The 17,573-nt window shown below is 47.0% G+C and overlaps 7 protein-coding genes and 2 long non-coding RNA genes across 9 annotated transcripts; 3 read left to right on the top strand and 6 right to left on the bottom strand.

Moving 5' to 3' along the window:
• Nucleotides 1-256: 256 nt before the first annotated feature.
• Nucleotides 257-4,755, bottom strand: LOC136198082 (dyslexia-associated protein KIAA0319-like protein). The gene is made up of 23 exons (XM_065987996.1): nt 4,690-4,755; nt 4,597-4,632; nt 4,379-4,537; nt 3,635-4,327; nt 3,472-3,576; nt 3,328-3,419; nt 3,181-3,271; nt 3,021-3,119; nt 2,828-2,969; nt 2,716-2,780; nt 2,562-2,662; nt 2,326-2,509; nt 2,123-2,264; nt 1,892-2,067; nt 1,688-1,839; nt 1,488-1,626; nt 1,349-1,422; nt 1,219-1,304; nt 1,023-1,165; nt 846-968; nt 706-796; nt 558-652; nt 257-508 (listed from the first exon to the last, which is right to left on the bottom strand). The coding sequence occupies exons 1-23, from the start codon at nt 4,733-4,735 to the stop codon at nt 354-356; spliced, it is 3,189 nt and encodes a 1,062-aa protein (XP_065844068.1). The 5' UTR covers nt 4,736-4,755; the 3' UTR covers nt 257-353.
• On the top strand, nt 4,621-7,624 carry LOC136198086 (protein tyrosine phosphatase domain-containing protein 1-like). The gene is made up of 13 exons (XM_065988002.1): nt 4,621-5,042; nt 5,100-5,180; nt 5,232-5,347; nt 5,405-5,426; nt 5,475-5,553; nt 5,613-5,640; nt 5,688-5,775; nt 5,825-5,914; nt 5,966-6,065; nt 6,116-6,985; nt 7,039-7,125; nt 7,183-7,227; nt 7,280-7,624. The coding sequence occupies exons 1-13, from the start codon at nt 4,831-4,833 to the stop codon at nt 7,571-7,573; spliced, it is 2,112 nt and encodes a 703-aa protein (XP_065844074.1). The 5' UTR covers nt 4,621-4,830; the 3' UTR covers nt 7,574-7,624.
• On the bottom strand, nt 5,186-6,025 carry LOC136198106 (uncharacterized). The gene is made up of 4 exons (XR_010672662.1): nt 5,790-6,025; nt 5,597-5,721; nt 5,453-5,538; nt 5,186-5,374 (listed from the first exon to the last, which is right to left on the bottom strand). It is a non-coding gene; the product is annotated as an uncharacterized lncRNA (long non-coding RNA).
• Nucleotides 6,067-8,128, bottom strand: LOC136198107 (uncharacterized). The gene is made up of 3 exons (XR_010672663.1): nt 7,585-8,128; nt 7,345-7,522; nt 6,067-7,286 (listed from the first exon to the last, which is right to left on the bottom strand). It is a non-coding gene; the product is annotated as an uncharacterized lncRNA (long non-coding RNA).
• Nucleotides 7,640-8,394, top strand: LOC136198104 (large ribosomal subunit protein eL30-like). Its single transcript, XM_065988019.1, has 3 exons — nt 7,640-7,780; nt 7,938-8,083; nt 8,139-8,394. Exons 1-3 carry the CDS (start codon nt 7,760-7,762, stop codon nt 8,320-8,322), a joined length of 351 nt encoding a protein of 116 aa, XP_065844091.1. The 5' UTR covers nt 7,640-7,759; the 3' UTR covers nt 8,323-8,394.
• Nucleotides 8,336-9,659, bottom strand: LOC136198096 (programmed cell death protein 2-like). Its single transcript, XM_065988012.1, has 4 exons — nt 9,565-9,659; nt 9,345-9,502; nt 9,170-9,292; nt 8,336-9,122 (listed from the first exon to the last, which is right to left on the bottom strand). Exons 1-4 carry the CDS (start codon nt 9,640-9,642, stop codon nt 8,453-8,455), a joined length of 1,029 nt encoding a protein of 342 aa, XP_065844084.1. The 5' UTR covers nt 9,643-9,659; the 3' UTR covers nt 8,336-8,452.
• Nucleotides 9,660-9,700: 41 nt separating this feature from the next.
• On the top strand, nt 9,701-13,916 carry LOC136198084 (PAS domain-containing serine/threonine-protein kinase-like). Its single transcript, XM_065988000.1, has 16 exons — nt 9,701-9,892; nt 9,944-10,495; nt 10,622-10,684; nt 10,739-10,879; nt 10,937-11,068; nt 11,123-11,389; nt 11,483-12,139; nt 12,189-12,395; nt 12,455-12,580; nt 12,629-12,763; nt 12,814-12,870; nt 12,923-13,065; nt 13,114-13,247; nt 13,294-13,440; nt 13,491-13,678; nt 13,723-13,916. The coding sequence occupies exons 1-16, from the start codon at nt 9,749-9,751 to the stop codon at nt 13,756-13,758; spliced, it is 3,129 nt and encodes a 1,042-aa protein (XP_065844072.1). The 5' UTR covers nt 9,701-9,748; the 3' UTR covers nt 13,759-13,916.
• LOC136198099 (lys-63-specific deubiquitinase BRCC36-like) lies at nt 13,741-15,089 on the bottom strand. The gene is made up of 9 exons (XM_065988015.1): nt 14,931-15,089; nt 14,763-14,879; nt 14,617-14,704; nt 14,477-14,562; nt 14,360-14,427; nt 14,216-14,315; nt 14,138-14,169; nt 14,055-14,089; nt 13,741-14,005 (listed from the first exon to the last, which is right to left on the bottom strand). The coding sequence occupies exons 1-9, from the start codon at nt 15,030-15,032 to the stop codon at nt 13,860-13,862; spliced, it is 774 nt and encodes a 257-aa protein (XP_065844087.1). The 5' UTR covers nt 15,033-15,089; the 3' UTR covers nt 13,741-13,859.
• LOC136198092 (uncharacterized) lies at nt 15,031-17,364 on the bottom strand. The gene is made up of 13 exons (XM_065988007.1): nt 17,290-17,364; nt 16,977-17,239; nt 16,756-16,926; nt 16,530-16,710; nt 16,220-16,474; nt 16,104-16,169; nt 15,944-16,045; nt 15,769-15,881; nt 15,663-15,717; nt 15,507-15,595; nt 15,382-15,448; nt 15,305-15,329; nt 15,031-15,252 (listed from the first exon to the last, which is right to left on the bottom strand). Coding segments are annotated over exons 1-13 (1,503 nt in total). The 5' UTR covers nt 17,291-17,364; the 3' UTR covers nt 15,031-15,137.
• Between the last annotated feature and the right edge of the window lie 209 nt (nt 17,365-17,573).

The raw sequence follows: 17,573 nt of genomic DNA, 5'->3' as shown, positions 1-17,573 counted from the left end.
GACAAAGATGCAACGCCAAAGCATTTGACTCTGAAAGCGTTTCACTCGTGGGTCCAATCGAACGAGGAGATATACGAGCTCTAATCGAGAATTACAATTACTCATTTTCGAAAGTTTTTTACTGATCTAAAATACTGACGATCTAACGTCAGTATATTAGATCGTCAGTATTTTAGATCAGCCTTAAAAAAGACTATTCTTGGAGTCCCCAATGTTTTTTCCTTACCTATTTGTCAGACTCAGTGAATATCTCCTTTTTTACAACCTATGTGCTCTTAGCAATAACGCATGCACTAATTTCTCTACAGAAGAATTAATTGAAATCCATGTGACTGGTCCACAATATAACCGCCTTATTTCTTTTTCACGAGACCGTTTGCCTTGTTGTTCTTGAGCAGAGAGCCGCCCTTCTGCTTCTTCTCAGGTAGCAACTTTTTGGCTGAATCGAATAGAATTTCCTCCTCACTGAAAGACTCGCTCATCATAAGACTCCCATTCTGGCTTTTTTCTAAATAGAGGGGCTCGTTTAAATAGCACAAAATTAACGCCAGTCTTACTCTTTGACAACGTAGACAGAGGAACCATTTCGGAGTCGTCGTCTTTGTCAGAAAGTAAAGCGTAACGTAGACGACGCCTCGCTCTGATGCGTTTGCTAACAAAGATAAAGTGCAAACTCAAATAATCAGCAAAACGATAAAGACTTACCCGCGCAAGAGACAGATGCAAGCCCACAGAACAACCAGGAGTATGAGACCAAGAACGACGGCGACTACGACGACATAAACGAGACTCCAGTCTGCGGGGAGGAAATCGAATAGGATATCGTTTTGTCTCCGCGATCTCACCGCAGTTTGTCTCCTTCATTCCAAAATTCGCCTTGAAGGGATTTTCAACCCAGAAGCTATCGCAAACGCAACGTTTCGTCGTCACGTTGCATTTTCCGTGACCCGAGCACGTTTCTTGGCAAACTAAAGTACAAAAAATTGGTAAAAAAAATGATGGACTACTGACGAGTCCCATACCGACGGTATCAACGAACTCGACGTCAAAATGAAATACTTTTTGACTCTGCGAGATTTTCTTTTGAAGTTGCTTTGCTATGGGCAGGGGCGGTAGAATCGGCGGAGATTTTTCGTCATTCAGAACGTAGAATTCGATGAATACTCTAGTATAAAAAAACTAAGGTATTTTGTCTTTTCTTTTCAAATTCAAATTCACCTGTCTTCCTCTCCGTCGACGGTTTCAATAACAAATCTATCTTTATCGATGTCTAATTCGTACGACATGGCCAACTTAAATCCTTCCTATTGCATGGCTTAGTATCAAAAATCCAAAACGTTTCTCTTACCAACGCGGAAACTGAAAACGACGACGGATCTATTTTAATAGATACTTCAATTAGATCGTTCTTATGTTTCAACTCTATATAGATATGCACGTCTCATATTAAAAGAAAGGCAGGTTGATGAAGTCTATGCGTTGCTTACCTCTTATCAAATGTATGGTCGCCGTATCAGACGCAGTTTTTCCCTTCTCGTCGGCAACAGTCAGCTTAAAAGTGTAGTCACCGGGAACGAGATTGTATACACGTAAAATCGGACTCCTATCAGAACCGTTGACGGTATCCTGAGGAACGCGTACATATACGTAACGAAGACAGTAAAAGCCTACTATTGGGTACCCCTACCCCTATATATGGACTATCCTTCGTCTTTTCCCACAAATACGAGACGATTTTCATGTCGTCGCTCGATTGGGAACCGTCAAGCTCAGCCGCGCGATTTGGCCATTGAATGACGACATCCGCTCCGGCATTCGCTATGGGACTTTGATTCGTAACTGAGTATCAAAAAATTCCCCCTCCAATATAAATAATAATAATATCTATCACCTTCTTTCACGTTTACAGTGACCGTATCGGATCCTTGAGCTCCCTGCTTGTCAGTCGCCGTCAACTTGAACACATACGTGCCGAGACGCAACTGCGACAAGTGCAGAACCAATTTATCCGGATCGCTCATCTTAAAACTCTTCGAACCACTCTCCGGACCCTCGGGACCAGTGAAGCTGAAGAGAGAAAAAATACAGCCGGAGCTTCTGGCTTCGTTACCGCGCAAAGAACCTCTCCAATTCCCAATGAACTTTAAGATCCCCTTGACCCATGTCATCCGTCGTCTTCCGCCCGTCTAACGTCGTCGAGTCGAGGTTTGGATACACGAGTTCCTTATCCGGTCCAGCATCGACTTTGGGCGGAAAATTGTTCTCTGAAAAAAAAAACGTTTGACGACGACAGAACGATTTTCTCCCCCTCCCCTCTGTATGTACCCGGTTTAACGACGACAAAGACTTTGCTTGAGCCGGTCTGACCGGCCGTATCCGTGACGACGAGCGTGAACGTGTAGACGCCTTCGGCGAGATGAGTCAGATGAAGAATCGATGACGTCGTGCCCTGCATGTCTCCCTGGCTCGGCGAATCGGCGCTTTTCTCCCACAAATACGAAACGATGCCCTAATAAAAGATCTTGAATGGAATTAATGATTTAATTCCAATTGATTTTTACCTTGTCATCAGTGCTCTTGTTACCATTCAGCGTAGCCGAGTCGATGGGCAATTTTATTATGATCGAATCGCCGCTATTGGCGGTGGGAGGATAGTCGACCTCTAGACATGAGCGTCGGGTCTCGGAGCTGCGTTTATTTCAACGTTTATTCTACCTGGTTTGACAGTAATGCTTGCGTAAGCGACATCTGTCGCTCCATCAGAATCAGTAACAGTCAATCTAATAAATAAATAAATCTACTGATTATTTATAATGACTGTGCTTACTTATATTTATAGCTGCCCGCTTTGAGATTGGTTAGGCGTAGGGTCGCCACGTGCGACGGGGCAATGCGATTGGCTTCGTCTTGCAAGGGGCTTTGGACCTGTTCCCATAGGTAAGTTAACCCCGGTGTATCGTCGGTGCTTTCTAAAGTAAAGAAAACATAAATCAATAATTCATTTATTCGTTTTTTCTTACGTTTTGCGTCTAATACGACCGTGTCTACGGGCAACGTGATCTCGAGCTCTCCGTCGTTTGGAGCAATGCGCGCTTTCGGAGGTCGATTCGGTTTCTTTGCTGAAATGACGACGACACGTCAAAAGATATTTCAACGGGCGCGCGATTCTATCTCCATTACGCTCGTGAACGGTGACATTAACACTCGCAACGCCGTATTCGTGATTTTTTCCAGTCACAACGACTTTGAAGGAATAGGTGCCCGCCTTCAGCTACCCAAGACCCCCCTTCCACTCTAAAGCCTCTCATTCTTTTTCTATTTTCTTACCTGACTCAGCGTAACAGCCGCTGCATGGGAATTCGCTATCGTACCGCCGTCTGGACCCGAAATCTTTGACCATTCAAATTGATAATATGACGCTGGAGAAACACTAATTTATCCTAGTTAAAAATCGATAAAGACATAACCAACCGTCTGACTTGGGCGGCCACATATTAGCATGAAGGACAATACTCGACTGGGGCAGATACATTTCTCTATTATTTCCAGCTGACACAACGAGAGGTTTTAAACCAGCTAATAATAAGAACAATATATACGTAGAGAAAAACTTGATCCCAATCAAGATGCTTACTGCTTTTGCTTGGAGACAAAGTAGGAGTAGTTTTTAACAAAGTTTGAGTTGAAGGTGCAGCAGTCTTTGATAGAGATTGAGTCATTGCACCGGTTGAAGGCGAAGGAGCTCGAGTCATCATGCTGGTCAAAGGCGCAGTAGTCTCCAATGGAGCTCGGCTCGTTGTTCTAGTTGAAGGCAAAGTCATTTTCAATGGAGTCGTTGTTCCAGCGTTTGGTGTGAATGACGCAGTAGTATCAGTCGTTGCTATTGTCTGACGTGTGGGAGCCTTGGTCATTTCTTTCTCATTCATGCTATCGATTAGGCTATTCAAATCATTCAGAAACGTTTTGTCTAAGGGAGAGTCCGTAGCAACAGCTGTAGGGGAGGTGGTAACGGTAGTGGGGGAAATGAACTGATTTGGCTTAGCTGTAGTCCCAAAAAAACGTTTGATGACGTCTGTTGTGGGACTCTCAACAGTAGCTGTAGCTATCTCAGTCAATTTGCGTCCAGAGTTTGCATTTATTTTTGCAATGCAATTGGACTTATCGTCACTACCAAAGTAGCAGATGCAAATTCGCTTTGTCGACGAACAATAGGCATTTTCGCCGCAGGAAGGCTCGAGGCTACGAGGATCACATGCTATTTTATGAAGAGCAGACTTATCCTCGAAGAAGTCAGCCATTTCCTCATTAGAACTCAACGTAGGTTCAACTATCAATTATGTATAAAATGCCTTCGCGTTTTCTCCTTCTCTCGCTCTACCTGGAACGCATTTTCGCGTTGAAGACGACTTTTTGTAGCCGCCTTTGCAGACGCAGTGCGTAATGTGACTGCCGGGTACGAACGGCTTGCATTCCTCTGTCGTGAGAAGACACCCTTTGCTCGTCGTCAGATCGCAGTTGAACGTGAATCTTCGCTTTCCTTTAGAGTGCGCAGTGGATTGGGGGAAACGGAGGAAGTGAGAGATAATGCGTTTTTACCGAGTGACGAAAAGTCGCCTTTCTTCGTCGATTGCGCTGCGATCAAGACGTCGAGCTTGCGTCAAGTCATCAAGGGTAGGCGGTCGTGCTAACCTGTCGCGCAGAAAACGACGAGAATCCCTGCAAAGACGAGCGTCATCCTTCTTCGCCTAAATTGTGTCCGGGAGACTAGAGTAGATTCCTGCGTCGCTCTTGTTTATCGAAGTCCTCCCGGATAAAAACAAACTGCTTTTTATGACAGCCGCGGCGACGGAAGCGGAGCTCGAAGGCTGCCTCACCCCAAACGGCATTGCGCCGAAATACAGCAAATGGTCGGAACGAATTCGCAACAAAACAGCGGGCGCCTATCAGTGCCGCCTCTTCTGTCGTGGTCGAAATTGCAAGTACGAAGTCGCCGAACGTTGGCCGAAGAAAGATCAGGCAATCGACGGTCTCTTTTCGCACTGGCAAGCGAGATCTCGCTTCGCGTATTCTCGCCGTTGCTATGAGAACTTTGTTTCTAGGGTTACGAGTGGCATCCTCGCCACGTCGAGACCGAATAGCGATGCCATAAAAGCGCACGATATTATTGGTCAGTTTTCTAGGTGAGTTCACGTGAAGATGCACGTGCAAAGACGAATAAAATTGAATTTTAGAACTGGAATCAAGTCCATTGTTAATCTGCAAGAACCAAATGAACACGCTTACTGTGGGCCTCCTCTTGACGACTCGGGCTTCTCATATGATCCTCAAGTCTTTATGGATGCAGACAGTAAGTCGAGTACTTGGTCTCTTCTCCCTTGATGAAATAAACATAACGTTGCTTTAGTATTCTTTTACAATTTTGGCTGGTAACATTATCTATTATATGCCTTGCCTTTGGGCCATTGTATTCTAAGGAAAGACTACGGTGTGCCAACGATGACCTGTGTATTCAACATGGTTAAAGTGGTAGACTTTGCACTGCAGGAAGGAAAGGTTCTAGATATCTTAATTATTTAGATTAGTGGCCTCTCTTTACTTGTCGTGTTTCGTAGGTCGCTGTTCACTGCCACGCCGGATTGGGTACGTTTCCTCCTTGATTCTGTTCTCTATTAGTGATTTTTTTCCAGGTCGTACTGGCGTCGTTATAGCGTGTTACCTCATCTACGCTCACAGAATCAAAGCAGACAAGGCAATCGCTTTTGTTAGATCCAAACGGTGTGTTACCTTACCAGGCAGTTTTTCTTCATTTATTGCCCTTTTGTAGACCGAGGGCCATTCAGACGAGAGCCCAGATGCAAATTGTTCGTGATTTCGCTGATCACATTGGCCCAATGTGGAAAATCTTTCCGCGCAGGTGACAACGAGTCGACTCCACTAACTGCGAGGCTAAAATTCAATATTGTAGCCTCAAGTCCGACGAACGTTTCTCACTGGCCGAACACCTACGACGACAGCAAGCCATACTACACGGACTCGAAGCACGTCAATACAAACATCTACCCAAGGTTAAAGGAGTCAGACGTTACCTGTCAAAAAGAGAAAATTTTCCTTATAGATTATAGATCTCCTTTGTCGACGCGTGGTTGCCTTGATAAAGGAAAAAGTCGGCATCAGCGACGACGATGACGACGATCTACCCAACTCAGTCATGCAATCGGCGCAGAGCAAGTCTAGCTTACTTTCCATTCTCCAAGAAAACGACGGCGGTTCTAAATCCTCGCTACAACCGTCGTCGCCGTCGCCGTCGTCGTCGCCGCTACTACGTCGAACGAGTTCCTCCTCCTCGTCGCGACGACGCTCCTTCTTTCGACAGAGCGTCATCTGCACGAGCATCGACGAAAACGCCGAGCTTGACGTCTACGAATCAAACGAACGTCTTCTCGGCGCTCGACAATCGATGACTCCGAGGAGCTTATCACCAAATAGACGATTGCTTTCTGTATCCGAGGGAAATTTGACGGTCGTGCCGCCGCCGCCGCCACGGCCTCGGCGAACCTCTTCGCCGCCTCCTGTGATGCCGTCGAGGCTTGGTTCTTACTTTCGTACGCGATCGTTGCCGGTGGCGATGCCGGTAAACGAATTGTTTCCGCAGTTGAGGTCCGCGTATCCCAGTCGCGCGGAACGGGCTTCGAGTGTCGGATCCTTGCCGTCGTTTTCGAGAAAACAACGAGTCAAGTCGCCGAGGTTTAGCAGAACGAAGGATTCGTCTGTTTTGGAGTCGCTAGCTGGTCGTTCGATCGTCGCTTTGCGCGAGGCCGTCGGCGACGCGTCGATGACGACGACGGCGGGTGGTGGAGATTCTGTACGACGCGCTTTTGAACTCGAGGAAATGGTGAATCGTTCGTGCAGCTGGGAGTTTTTGAACGAGGAAAGAGAGCTCGGAGTCTTGTTGACTATGCTTGCTAGATGGCTCAAGTATCTTTCGGTGAATACGATAAGCTTTTGGGGTCATGATTCAAACGTAGTTTGCTTTTCTAGGTTGCCACGTTGTCTGCAGAGTGCGTAAGTCGTATGGCAGAGGAGATGGGTCACGCGGATGACGAGTGCTTGTCTGTTCTTTCTAAGGTGAAATATATAGACCAGCTTGCCTTGATTTGTACGTGTAGTTGTTTTTCTTTGCAGGCTCAGAAGTTTGTTTTGGTGTCTCTAGCTCGAGTTTTGATTCTGGTAAGTCGTCGCTTGGAAATTTGGCTATAGACGTAATGTTTTCTCTCCTAAGTTTGAGTCTGCAAGAAAGGAGACTAGAGAAGCTCTGCATTGGGAATTGGCTAATCTTTTGATGACCGTTTATCCGCGTTATTCTATTCCGACGTCGCCTAATCTGTCCGCTTCGCGACGAAGTTTGTTTCGACGCGTCGGAAAGGTTCCGTCGACGCCGGAAGTGGAAGATTCATATATCTTACAGCCTGCCGAAAATTGCAGTCCGGCTATCATTGAAACGTTGGCAGGCATTCTGAGACATCTAGTTGTAACCAAATGTCATAAAAAACCTAAAGCTAAAACAGATACTTGAAAGATATGTACCTCGGATTCTTTAGCAATAATTAAATGCGGTCATGATGCGTTGGGGATTCTGCGCACGCCCGGTACCCACTCGCCAGTAGCCACGTGGTGTGCGAGAATTCTTCCTTTTGCACGACTAATTCCAAGCGTCGATCCCTCGTAACGTCGAAAACTAGACCAAAGACTACTAGCGAAAATGCCAGCGTCTAAAAAACAGGTCAGAAACGAATCGCGAGTTCTCGCCTCTAAAGGGAACAAGCCTTTTGCCGAATACAACTCGTATAGTCGTCCGTAGTCGTCATTTTTATAGTCATCCGATATCGATTAGCGAGAAAGGGGCCTCAAAGCATCGCGATTCGATTTTCTTTATCTAGAAAAAGGCCATGGAGAGTATCAACACTCGCCTGGCGCTCGTCATGAAGAGCGGCAAGTTCAAACTGGGCTACAAGGAGTCGGTGAAGACGCTACGACAAGGCAAAGCGAAGCTAATCATCCTATCGAACAACTGCCCGCCGCTAAGGTAGGATTTCCCCAAAGGGGGCCCCCGCTTGACATTGAACGCATTTGCTGCCTAGAAAAAGCGAAATCGAGTACTACGCGATGTTAGCGAAAACGGGCGTTCATCATTACAGCGGAAATAACATCGAATTGGGCACGGCGTGCGGCCGATACTTTCGCGTCTCCATGTTGAGCATCACTGATCCGGGCGACAGCGATATCATACGATCGATGCCCAGCGAGCAAGTGGGAACTCAGTAGAATAGATCGACTGTCTGTTTTTTCCCCTTCTCCTTACTCTGTATGAGAAATAAATCCGTTTTTGAAACGCTATTCGTTCACGGAATCCAGCACATGCGCGAGACGTTTTATCTAATTAAATTTTTGATTATTAGCTAACGCTAAAGGGCCTGGACGACGTCTCCTCTGATTGGCTGAACGCTAGTTCAGTCAGAAAGCCGCTTTCTGCTTTCTCGCAGTCCGATTGGCATGTGTATATGAGAACAGATCCATAGTCTAGTTCAATGTCTTTTCCCCACGTCTGCGATGCGTAGTGTATCAGTGCTGGCATTAGCTGAAGCTCGAATATGCGAGGTGAACCGCATAGGGCGCAAGGTGGTACAACTGAGAGGTTGTTCTTCATGAAAAGTGGGTCACCGTTTCTTTGATATCGCACGCACTGACTGGGATGTCTCTTGAGTCTTTTGTGGAATTTCTGAAAGGTGACGTCGCCGTGTCCTGCCTTGGCTCTCTCGTACTTTTCCGTTTCGGATTCATCTAGACACAAATCGGCAACTTTTACACCGTGCTCTTTCTCGTATCTCGAAAGTAGCTTCTGTTCGTGACTATTTGGATGGAGAGCGCAATCCTCTTCAGGCTCCTCGATAACGTCCATGTAGAAAGAAGGAGTCAATGCAGCAGACACCTCGTGGGCTTCCGCTAGAGAAGCCTTCCTAGTCTTGGGACAAGGAATACAAGCCCTATCAGACGCCTGGCTATCATCACTCAAGAGAGCCTCAAATGACTTCAAAAGATCAGAGTTTTCTTCAACGGCAACGTCACTGAAATAGAAAAATTGATAGTGGGTAAATGATTATAAAGAACAAACCCAGTCCAGTCTTCGGCTCCTTCACACCAGCTCTCAATATTTGAAGAATTCTTTGCTTCAAAGGGTTTCCCTGATTCAAGTAATTGACCTTCATCGAGCATCAGAGATCGTACCACCAGCCAGCTGATAAATCAATGGTATGTGTACAAAGAGACTATAGAAGCATTTAGTGTACCTATTCTTTTTCAGACAGCTCTTCTCCAAACAGACAAAAACGTGTAGTATCCTGTGATATTTTGACCGTTCGAGAGGACAGTATAATTGACAAAGAAATTTCGACTCTTTCTGGCAGATCTTGCACTGCAAATCGGGGCTAGCGGCACGAAAATAGTCCTTTGTGTAAAGCAACGCCGATTTGCTACGGTTTCGACACGCATATATCCCCTTTTACGTACCGGATCACCGCCAAATTTGTTAATCCACCATCCGCGCTCGTTCGAGTCGTTTCGATCGCCCCAGAGCCCGAGCAACATCGAAAGAAGGAAGCAGTTGTACGGGGTCGGACGTAACCAATCCGGGTCTCTCGTTCAAACCTCAGCGGGGCGCAATCAGCAAATATCGCCTCATCAAACGACGAGAATGCAACCGAATCGCAACCGTCAAGTCGCAACGAGCCTAACGCCGGCTCCAGGCCGCTTGGGCCATAGTCTACCGACACCCTACGTGCTAAACTCGTCCTTCAACACCCCCCAACCCTCGTTCGGCCGTTTCGCAACTCCCCAAGTAAGGCGTACCCCTCGAAACAGGCGGAGCATAGCGAAAAGGCCCTCCTAGATGCGCCGATGCGCACCGGCCGCCGATCAAATGGACTCGACAACCGATTCCTTCTCCCAAATGCGAATATTCGACATGTACGGCTCGCCGTCCTACCCCAAAGCTCTCGACAACGTGAGAACGAAGTGTCACGGCGCCGCCGCCGCCGCCGCGACAGCGCCGTCACCGGAACGCGATCTTCGCTCGCCGGAGATTCGACTCGAAGATTTCGTCGGCGACGGAATGAACGCCGTCAGTTACGCGCAGGGATATTCGCGCGGTTCGTTTGCGCCAGCCGATTCCATGCCGCCCCCGCCTCAACCGAGATCGGCGTCGTCGGCGACGGCGTTGTCGTCGTCGTGGAAGTTTCATAGTTTTATTGGGAGTGCCGACGTCGGAGTTCTGTTTCCGACGACTGTGAGGAATCCCAATAAGGCGCTTGTGACCGTCGACGGGGATACGGTCGTCCTGATTGCCAATGAGATGGCTTGCGAGTTGTTTGGGTATTCGCGCGAGAGGATCGTCGGAATGCGTCTCAAGGAATTGTTTGCTTCGCCATTTCGAGAGAAGCAGGTAAGGAAATGAAATAAAGATAACAATTGGTTTGAGTTCTGATGTCATTTGTTGTGTAATTAACTGTTGCTTTGAGACAGTACCTAATATTTCTGACGTCACTATTGATATATAATTCTCTATTAGGAGTATTTGGCCGAGGAGCACATTGACACAAAGGGTCACACAGTCATGGTCAATGGCAAAGTGGTAAGTAGAAGAAACACGCTGTATTGTCTCCTTTCCTTATCCTCTTCTCCCAAGGTTGATGCTGTCGACTCGACGGGAGCCAGTTTTCCCGTTTCGATGTGGATGAAAAAGGTGGCCACTGAACCGGAAGTGCGCTGCATCACCGTCTTGGAGCCCGTCGAAAAGACTCTCACACTCCTTCAAATCAACAAAGAGGCGAGTTGACGTGTTCCAAGACTCGCTCTTCTCACAGATCGTTTCTTTTTTTCCCAGGGACGTATTGACACGTGCGACAACACGTTTCTCTACCTAGGCGGCTATCCTAGTCAAGATGATGTAGTGGGAAAACCTCTAACAGATTTCATTCCGGCTTTTCAAATGCCTAGCGGCCTGGAAATACCAAAAGTGGAATCAAATCAATTTCAAATCTCGTTCTAAACCTAATTTTTTATTTCCTAGGAGATTCGTAAGCAGCAGGCGACATTGAGAGCTCACGACGGCAACATCATTCCACTTGCCTTGGCTATTCGACCGTCTCCTTGCAGTAGCAGTATGGACGATGTCGATAGCGAGAGCTCGCGTCTTGATTCATACAAAGTCCTCCTGTCGACGTTTGCAAACATCAGCGGCATGCTGAGTTTCCTTCCGGGTGGCCAGTTGCACGGATACAACGAGAACTTCACTCGGCTTTTATTTGGATACGGCAAAATGGAATTGCAGCAAAAGGTAAGAACAAAGTAGGCCTTCTTATCACATTCTTGTGATGCCTAGTCCCCCTATATCTTCAATCCACGCTTCCTAATGCTTTTGTCTCCTTAGAATATAACGTTCCTCATTCCCGACTTCTTCCTAACCGTGTCCGACGGTCTCCTCGACTCCGGCAGCCTTCCCCTGCCCCCGTTCGACGACGACGAGATTATCGCTTCAAAAAGACTCGCGACAACCCAACCGGGCTGTGGCGGCGGCGGCGGCACAGCCACAACGTCGTCCTCCCTCGGAAGCATCAGTCTCGACACGGGCGGCAGCGCGTCGAATCAAAGCCACCAAAGTCCAAAAACAACAGAAAGACCCATATCACCTCGAAATGACTCCGGCGTCGCATCGGCTCCAGCCAATCAGGACCAGCAACAAACCGCCGCCGCCGCCGATCTGGCGACGTCTACTCCGGCCAAAACGGTCCTATCCTCGTCTCTACTCGACGCTTCTCCCGTCATAACAACGACGCAGAGTCGAGCGTCTTCGCGCGCTTCTGGGAACGTCGTGGAGGGCTCCTTCTTGGGCTACGGTAAGCACAAAGACGGATCGTCGATTCCGATTATGTTCGACGTCAAACGGGTCGACTTGGACGACGGCGGAAACATCTATTGCGTTTGGGTGTCGAGAAACGTCGTCATGGAGACGAATCGCGATCGATCCTTGTTGGATTGGTCGGCGAGTTTCGTCCAGCCAATGGACGGATCGAATCGCTTTAGAGAGGTTGAAATTATTTATTTAGTTAGTTACGGTATTGGATTTTTGCGTGTAGGGGGCATCGGCTTCGTTTCTCAGCGCTGTGGAGGAACAACCGTCGGCTGAGAGTCTTCCCTATATCGAGGACGGTTCGCCTGGGTCGTTGGAAGAGGCCGCCGCCTGTCGGGGAGATTATGAGAAGGCGTATGCGACGTTGAAGTCGATCGGAAAGGGAGCGTTTGGGTTTGTCAAATTGGCTCAGAAACGAGAGACCAATGAGATGGTAAGGGGGTTGTGTATAATAAATAGATCGTCGCTCTGCAGAGTCTATGTGCTGTTCAGGCTGTTGTGAAGTTTATCAGGAAGGCTCGAGTTCTTGACGAGTGTTGGCATACGCTGCCTTCCGGGGAAAAAATGCCGCTGGAAATTCACTTGCTCCAGACGCTGAATCATCCCAATATTGTGAAGGTGAGTTCGTTGATTTGTCAATAGGAGAAACGTTGATTTATATTTCAGCTCATTACCTTGTACGAAAACGAGGAATTTTATCAAATGGTGATGGAGAAGCACGGCGACGGTATCGATCTATTTGAGTTCATCGATCGCGGACCCCATATGGACGAGCTGCTGGCCAGCTATCTATTTCGACAGGCACGCCAATCAATAGGTTATTTTAGAAGAAAAAAAGAGTCATTTTTTAGATTGTCGCTGCTGTTGATTATCTTCACTCTAAGAACATCACTCATCGGGACATCAAGGTTAGATATTTACCTTGTTCATCCCTTCTGACTACTTGGCGGCGATTTCTAGGATGAAAACGTCATCATCAATCGCAAATTTCATTGCAAGCTTATTGATTTCGGTTCGGCGGCGTTCATGGTAAAAGGAAAGTTGTTTGGAACGTTCTGCGGCACCATGGAATACTGCTCACCCGAAGTCCTCCTCGGAAATAAGTAAGAAATAAATCCTGGATCTAACGAGGCCCCTTTTCCTTTTCTTAGATATCCTGGACCGGAGTTGGAGTGCTGGTCCATTGGCGTGACTCTCTATACCGTGATATTCGGCGAGAATCCCTTCTTTGATGTCGAAGAGACGATTCAAGCTCGTTTCCAGCCTCCGTTCATCGTTTCTCCACGTACGGCATTCAAAGAGGGGGGAGCCCTACTATTTTATCTTCTTAGCTTTGATGCATCTTTTCTTGTGGATACTTCATCCCAATCCGAAGGCCAGAGCGACTGTCAAAGACATGACGGAGCACAAATGGGTCACGCAGCCATACAATCCGGCTAACTATCACTGGGAAGTGGTTTTTCCGGGTGCCAGATCAGGTGACGCCGGTCCTCACGCAACGTCGAATACGTGGAATTGTTTTTCTTAGAGTCTGCACTCGAGAACATTCAGGAAGAAGGAGAGATCACGGAAAATTCCAAGTCATCGCAGGCGGGTCGTTCCGAAATCGACGGCGAGGCGACGCCCTCGGATTCCGAAGGCGAGGAGCTGCAGGACCAGCTGAAGAAGCAGTACGACGAAGAATCGGAAGGACTCGACATTCAAACGGAGCATATGGTAAGGGAGACGTTCTCGGACTAAAAATGATTATTTTTTGGTAGGATATTAGCCAAGAGATGTCGAATATTGAAGGCTGATATTACCTTCAAACTTTTTTTTCTAATGTCTGTACATATGTTGCGTTAGTCTTCCTATTTCTACGACTAGGCTCTCCTTTTTTTATTGCATGCAAGTAATTCTAGCTGTCTAGTGCTTCCTGTAGTCGACGTTTCTCCGCCTGTAGGCGTTTCACTTTCGTTTGCGTCTGCTCGAGACGACTTTCAAGCATCTGCACGGCTGGAGCGCAGATGATCTCCATGAAGCGGCTCAAAGACCGGACAAAGACTGAAAAAGACGGTGCGTGAAGATGAGTAGTCTCCAAACTATTGCATACCCGCTCCGTTGTGAATTTGTGACAAAATATTGTCACTGAAAAACGTGGTTAGCAATTCCTTTGTATATGCGGATATAGGTCACCTTTCTGCTTCCTTGTATGCTTCCTGTTCTTCCTGCAATGTTATTGGTTAGATTTTATTACGGTGTGGTCACTATTACCTCTAATAGTATCAGTGGTAGTTTGTTCAGAGCTTCTAGGCAAAATTGGCTAATACTAGCTTTTCGGCAAATTTGAACCGGCAAATGGATGGCATCAGGTCTAAAATTACATAATTATTCAATACAATAAATAACTCTATATACATTTCTTGGCCTTCGATTGCGGCTGGAGTTAGTTTTGACTGAAAGCACGTCAATTCGATACGACTAAACTGCACAAAAGTGTGACTAGTGGTGCGAGATGAAATTATAGTCTGTTACATTCTGAGGGTCGCTATTGAAACAGGAGAAAATTAATCCAATAAAGTCCGGATCCATATTTTGATACATAGCCTGAGTTCTCGTATCTAATTCATCAGATATCTAAAGACTCTCTGTCTATCTGATCTTTGCCGTCTCACCGACGTGCGATGGCCAAACGGTGATGTGGGGATGACTGTGATACCAGCCAAGTACCCGCATCGGCCTCCGGGATATTTCAGCCATGCGCTTTGAAGCGGAAAATCGTCGCGTCAAGAATGCTGCTAAAAGAGCCATTTCGTCCTACTTCTGCTTCCTGTGCTCCTCGTGCGAGCTGTTCCGGAGATATTTCGACTCTGTCCTTGCGCTTGTCTGATCTTCTCAGCATGGAAACCGTCGAAACAATGGCGTGGTCGTCGATTATCTGTAGCAAGCGCAAAATTAGCCGGAGAGAGCTTTCTCGTTCTTTTCCTACTTCGCCTATCAATAGGCCCATGACTTCTTCCTCTTCAGTCGAAAGAGAGTGCGTCAAACAGACGCAAAAAGCGTCCAATTCAACCTTGACTCCCTTTACCATTTTCAAACGTCCCGGATAAAAATATATTTGCACATTTTATTAATTGCATAGGAAGTCGTGCGCAGCAATAACTTGATTCCGGATAGACTCGGATCTTCATCTTCGTCAGTCTGTGGATACGCTTACTCCACTGTCACGACTTGGACATGGGCTTGGCGGGCCCGAATTTCCTGACGAACGTCTTGATGCGGTCATGAACGGCGTTGCATATTCCTCCTTCCTATACAGAACTAATAACCTACCGAATAGTTGATTTTTAATTTATTTCAGACCTGGAAGAGTCATCTCCTGACAGAGCTAAGAAAACGCGCTCATAATTACGCTGATAGAAGAGCTATTTTTTTCGTACTGCTGCTCGTGATGCAATATACTCTTGGCACTTCGTTTAGAGGCCTTCTCCTGCGATTTGCAGGTAGCTATACACATGGTAACAAGTAGGACCTGTCATCTTTCTTTGGCTCGTATCAATGATACCGTTCGTCTTATGAGTTCCGCTGTGCTGTCTACGCTTGATGATTTCATCGTTAGTTGATCTTTTTGAAGGCGAGCAGATGGCTGCTTTTCTATTTTTTCAATTGAATGGAAAGAAGATGAGTAAAAAACACTGTGGTTTAATTAACGTCAATTTACTGTTTCTTTTGATTTTTGTTATATCTGGAGGATCGAGGTAGGCCAAGTCTCTTGCCTTGTAAGAAAATCCTTCTGAGCTGTTGCATGAAAGACTCTTTAGTCATACCGCTTCTATGGCCTTGTTCAAACTGATTTCGCCATTGCTTGCTTGTGTGAGTATGCGACTTCGATCTTTTTCTGAGAGCGTATCTAGCTTCTCTTTGCGAGGAAGTTTGAGGCCTATACATACAGAAAGAGAGCGTGGCGTACGCATAGAGGTAAGCCTCAATTAGAGGTCTCACTTGCTTCTACACTATTCGAAGTCTTGCTTAATTTTTGCTCCTTGAAGGGCTCGTCGTAAGAAACCTCTTGCGTCTCAGATTCTTTCTGGGGGCTCAGTGAGACTGCATGCAAGGCAAACGAGAGTGATCCAACATGCTGCACACCTGTTGCTTCACTAACTTGCTTTGTTTGGTGACCGTTCTGTGGAAGAAACGGCAGACTTTGCTGCAACTTGAGCAGTACGTGCTGTAAGATTGATCAATAATGATGGATGCCGTCTGTTTGTAAGGTCTTACCTAATTTTTCCATAAAAGCTGCTCGAGGATCCTTTTCTGCGCTTGAAGATGGCATTGTCGGCGGGCCGGCTTGAGTGGATAGCCAGTCAAGAAAGAGGCTAAACATAGCGGTGTCGGTAGGCATTGGGGACGGCACTGGAGTCTCTGGACTGCTTGGGCTCCTTGGAACAATCTTGAAAGTCCCAACGGCAAATATCTTGGAGCGACTCAAGGAATCAACGACAGCTGCGTACACTTCTCCAGGCTCGCTCCAACCTACAATTGGCGAGAAGCATATAGCACGTACGCATGTTCTGCTAGGTTTTGTTACCTGGAGATTTTGTTTTCACTGTCATACAGTTCTGGTATCGAGACGCCGGAACTACTTTGAAAGTGTCTCCAAAACGTGTTTTAGGCCTCCAGAAAGCAACTGCCAAGCCTTTGGTGGAATCTTCATCTGTGACGAAACGGCCGTTTTCTTGGTTTATGCAGATTAGCATGTCCTTCTTTTCCTATACACACATGCCGTCGAATCACCGTTACAAGACGTTACTCACGTCGACTTGTACGGTAGGCGGGTCGATAGAGCTAAATTTCAAGCTACAGAAGCGACGATTCAAAGTCGAAACGTCACTGTCGTCACTTCTTGTAAATGCTGAGTCGTCAGCAGAAGCCGCCGAATCGGCCAGCCACGCTCGGTCTAACCACTCTTGATTGTTCCTCGACCTCTGTCTCCAAAGACTATACGTGTAATTGAGGGCATCAATGTGATTCGTACGGTGATCAAGCGACGAAAGTCCTCTAGGTCTAGAGGTGGTCTGTGCGTCAATTGTGGCCTGGCGCCGACCGACGCGGAACGAGCCTTTCCTGAGTGCACTGTATTCTCTTGCACAAGACGACCCTTCTGTAGTTGTTTCCGAAGGCTTGCGTGCGGAGGTACGACAGCAACTGTTTGAATAGTGATAGGCCGATGCAATGTCGCCGTACTCAGCCGTGGAGGCCACCTAGGAACGGGAGGTGGCGTCGACTCGGCATCGCTCACTACAACGTGCAACGTGCGGTATAGTAGTCGGCCATATAATCGGCTTTACTTTTTGAGGTCCTGAATTGGCGCAGACAGCTAGTGAGATCAATCGAGAACTCAGTAGAGTGCAGAGCCTTTGAAAGTGTAATGATGCAAGAAAAGATTTTATCAGCGTTATCATAGAAACCTTCTCCTACACCTCCTTGATTTGCCCACGCAATGACACGTATTACCCGCGTAGATGGCTGGGGTTTAGAGAAAGACCACGAAACTGACGAAAGCACACATTTTTGAAAGCAAGTAATGATATTTCCGCAATGCTGCAACAAACACGTTATCCAGGAGTTGTTG

The sequence above is a fragment of the Oscarella lobularis genome, chromosome 18 (genome assembly GCF_947507565.1).
Source record: "Oscarella lobularis chromosome 18, ooOscLobu1.1, whole genome shotgun sequence".
NCBI classification, from domain to species: Eukaryota; Metazoa; Porifera; class Homoscleromorpha; order Homosclerophorida; family Oscarellidae; genus Oscarella; species Oscarella lobularis.
The sequence above is the reverse complement of the archived record's forward strand: the minus strand, read 5'-3'. Positions and strand labels throughout refer to the sequence as shown.